Raw genomic sequence first — 3,301 nt, 5'->3', positions numbered from 1 at the left:
CCCTGACGTGACGCCGGACAGTTGTCTTACGGCATACAGGGCATTCAAGGAAACCCTTTTAACGTCAGCACACACCAATATCCCTCAGAAACAAACAACGCGCAGAAGGATTTCACCTCCGTGGTGGGACGCTGATTGCACGGACGCCATCCGTAAAAGGAAGGAGGCAGAAAAGAAGTACAATGATCTAATGTCTCAGGAGAACTTTCTACACTACAAGCAGGTAGCAGCCCAATGTAGAAGGGTTCTGGCCCCAAAGAAAAAACATGGTTGGACAAATTTCTGTGAAAGCATGTCACCTCGTACTCCATCATCCGTAGTCTGGAGACAGATTAAAAGATTCCGCGGCTCTCTACGCCCTAAAGGAAACACCTCAAACGACCCCTCAGGTTGGATTCACTCATTTGCAGACAAGCTAGCACCCCCATCAGTCCCAAACAAGGACAATCTCCCAATCTCCCATTGCATACTTTCACCTATATCTCGGCTTCTGAAGAACTTGATGGTCCTTTCTCTCTACTGGAATTGAATATGGTATTAACTGGGCTTAAGGATACTGCTCCGGGAATAGATGGCATCCCATATTCATTCCTCGTAAACTCAACGGAAAAAACAAAATTATATTATCTAAAATTAGTTAACACCTTCTTCGACGGGGGTATCATACCGGATGAGTGGAACAAGCAAATTATCATCCCTCTTCTTAAGCCCGGCAAAGATCCCCTCGACTGCAACTCGTACAGACCGATTGCCCTATCCTCTACCCTATTCAAAGTGATGGAACATATGATAAGGAATCGACTGGAATGGTTTTTAGAGAGGCACGGTCTATTGGCAAAAACTCAATTCGGGTTCAGAAAGGGATCCAGTACACTAGACAGCTTGAGTATCCTAACCACAGATATTCGTTTAGCATTTCAAAAAAAACAGTATGTCGTAGGCGTGTTCCTGGATATAGCAGCCGCCTACGATAACGTCCTTCTTCCGGTGCTCAGAAGTAAGCTACGACAGCTGAGTGTCCCTGAGAAGTTGGTTCGTTTTATTGTTAACTCGATTTCAGCCAGATCTATCGAAATTCGCTGCCATGGTACTTCTATTCCTCCCCTATCTGTCTGGAAAGGCCTCCCCCAGGGCTCCGTACTTAGTCCCCTGCTCTACAATGTTTACACGCTGGATCTGGAAATGACGGTTAACTCGTTCTGCCAGGTCCTGCAGTATGCTGACGATGTAGCCCTGTATGTACGATCAGAATCAGTCCAGGAAGCAACATCACGCCTCACTTCTGCCTTAACCTATCTGAGCGATTGGTTAGCCGAGCATGGCTTGTCATTGTCGGTTCCCAAGTGTTGTTGTGTTGTATTTTGTAGAAAAAGGAATATCCCATCCCCCCAGATTTTATGTCAGGGTGACTACATTCCCGTAGATACACATGTCAAATTCTTGGGCATGTTTTTAGACTCCAAACTAAGTGGGATTCAACACTTTAACTACATCAGCGGTAAATGTGAGAAAGGTGTTAACATTCTCCGTACCCTCGCGGGTATTTGGTGGGGTGCACATCCTTTTACCCAAAAACTGCTATATAACGCAATAGTCCGTAGCCATTTGGATTACGGCTCCTTCCTTTTGGATCCATGTAACAAATTACCTCTGGATAAAATAGTTAAAATACAATCTAAATGTCTTCGCATAATTTTGGGCGCTATGAAATCATCCCCGATTAATGGACTCCAAATCGAATGCGTGGATCCTCCCCTTTACCTTCGTAGGCAATTCCTTAGTGATCGATTTTTTATTAAAGCAGTGCAACATGCTTCTCACCCTCTTCTGGAACGGTTACAGATGTTGTCGCAGGCGACGAGGGAATCTGCTAATTATAAAACGCCGTGTGTGCTCCATAGTTTTAACAAATTCTGGAAACCTTCCCTGCCCATAGAGCAGTTCACTCGACTCCCAATATTTAACAATAATTTTAAATCACTAACATTTAAACCAGAGATCATCCTCAATTTTGGCATTAACAAAGATTCTCCTCACGCATCTAAACTGTTAAAAGAAAAATTAGCTACCAAATACGAAGGCTGGCTTCCGATTTACACGGATGCCTCTAAATTGCAGGAAGGTGGTGCTGTAGGATCAGCCGTATGGATACCTGCCTACAAAGTACTCCTTAACTACAAACTCCCACCGCTAACCTCTGTGTTTACCGGAGAAGCGGTCTCTCTCCTTGAGGCAATCCAGTTTGCTGAATCCCATAATTTAGGTAAAACCATTATTTTTAGTGACTCTCAAAGTTCCCTCCAGGCAATATTATCTAATCCGTTCCGCCTCAAAAACAAGTTCCCCATTATTTTGAAAATCCGAGAAGTATTGTACCGATGCCAACTTAAACTACTTAACATTATCCTGGCATGGATCCCAGGGCACTGCGGTATTCCCGGTAACGAGACTGCAGACTTATGTGCTAAACAGGCCATTACCAGTGGCTCCCCAACTTATGACAAAGTGTACCACCATGATCTTCTCACCCTGGCGCATGATCATCTACTGAGATCATGGCAGGTCGATTGGCAAAACACCAGAAATCGGGCAGGTAAATACTACTACGAGATTCAAAAATGTATCCCAAACAAACCCTGGTTTTTTAAACAAAAACTGTTCAGTAAACAGGCCGTATCCATCATCTGTCGCCTAAGGCTTGGGCATGCATGCACACCCGTCCATCTTGCTAAAATTAGGATAAGGGATACCTCTCTGTGTGAGTGTGGCGTTGAGGATGGCACCACAGATCATGTTCTTTTTAACTGCCCTAAGCTGAACATTTCTCTTTACGATTTACTCCCTCAAGATGTCCCTCGTCCAACCAACATAAAGTGCATCCTCGAGATGTCCAAGCCCTCCCCTTTTAAAATTTTAAAAAAATTTTTGGCAATTAACCAATTAAAATTGTAAAATGTTTACCTTTTTCTGTTTTTTCCCTTTTTGTATTCTATCTAATTATTTATTTACTTTTAATTTCTTATATAACCCCTATCTAAAACTACACTGCTTGCATTAACTCATCATTAATATACCTATAACTTTTATTAACAACCCTGTTTTATTAGGCTATGCTTTGTGTTGTCCTGTGATGTTGCAACTGTGTGCTTTATTTTAGATAAACCCGCTTCGAGTCTCACAGACAGCAGTAAGGATCAAAATTATATTTGAAAACAAATCCACTCCTCCCGTGTAGAGGCTACCTACGACGTGACATTGGCGGAATTGTGAAAGTCACAAAACAAGCCACTAATAAAGAAGA

At 42.9% G+C, this 3,301-nt stretch overlaps 1 protein-coding gene across 1 annotated transcript; it reads left to right on the top strand.

Annotated features, from left to right (window-relative positions):
• Window positions 1–1,683: 1,683 nt before the first annotated feature.
• On the top strand, window positions 1,684–3,275 carry LOC113239448. Its single transcript, XM_026476501.1, has 2 exons — window positions 1,684–2,263; window positions 2,423–3,275. Exons 1-2 carry the CDS (start codon window positions 1,705–1,707, stop codon window positions 2,950–2,952), a joined length of 1,089 nt encoding a protein of 362 aa, XP_026332286.1. The 5' UTR covers window positions 1,684–1,704; the 3' UTR covers window positions 2,953–3,275.
• The last annotated feature ends 26 nt before the right edge of the window (window positions 3,276–3,301 follow it).

The sequence above is a fragment of the Hyposmocoma kahamanoa genome, unplaced genomic scaffold (genome assembly GCF_003589595.1).
Source record: "Hyposmocoma kahamanoa isolate Upper Pololo Valley unplaced genomic scaffold, ASM358959v1 100021, whole genome shotgun sequence".
Taxonomy (NCBI): domain Eukaryota; kingdom Metazoa; phylum Arthropoda; class Insecta; order Lepidoptera; family Cosmopterigidae; genus Hyposmocoma; species Hyposmocoma kahamanoa.
Note: the sequence above shows the minus strand (reverse complement) of the source record. Positions and strands in the feature narration are given on the sequence as shown.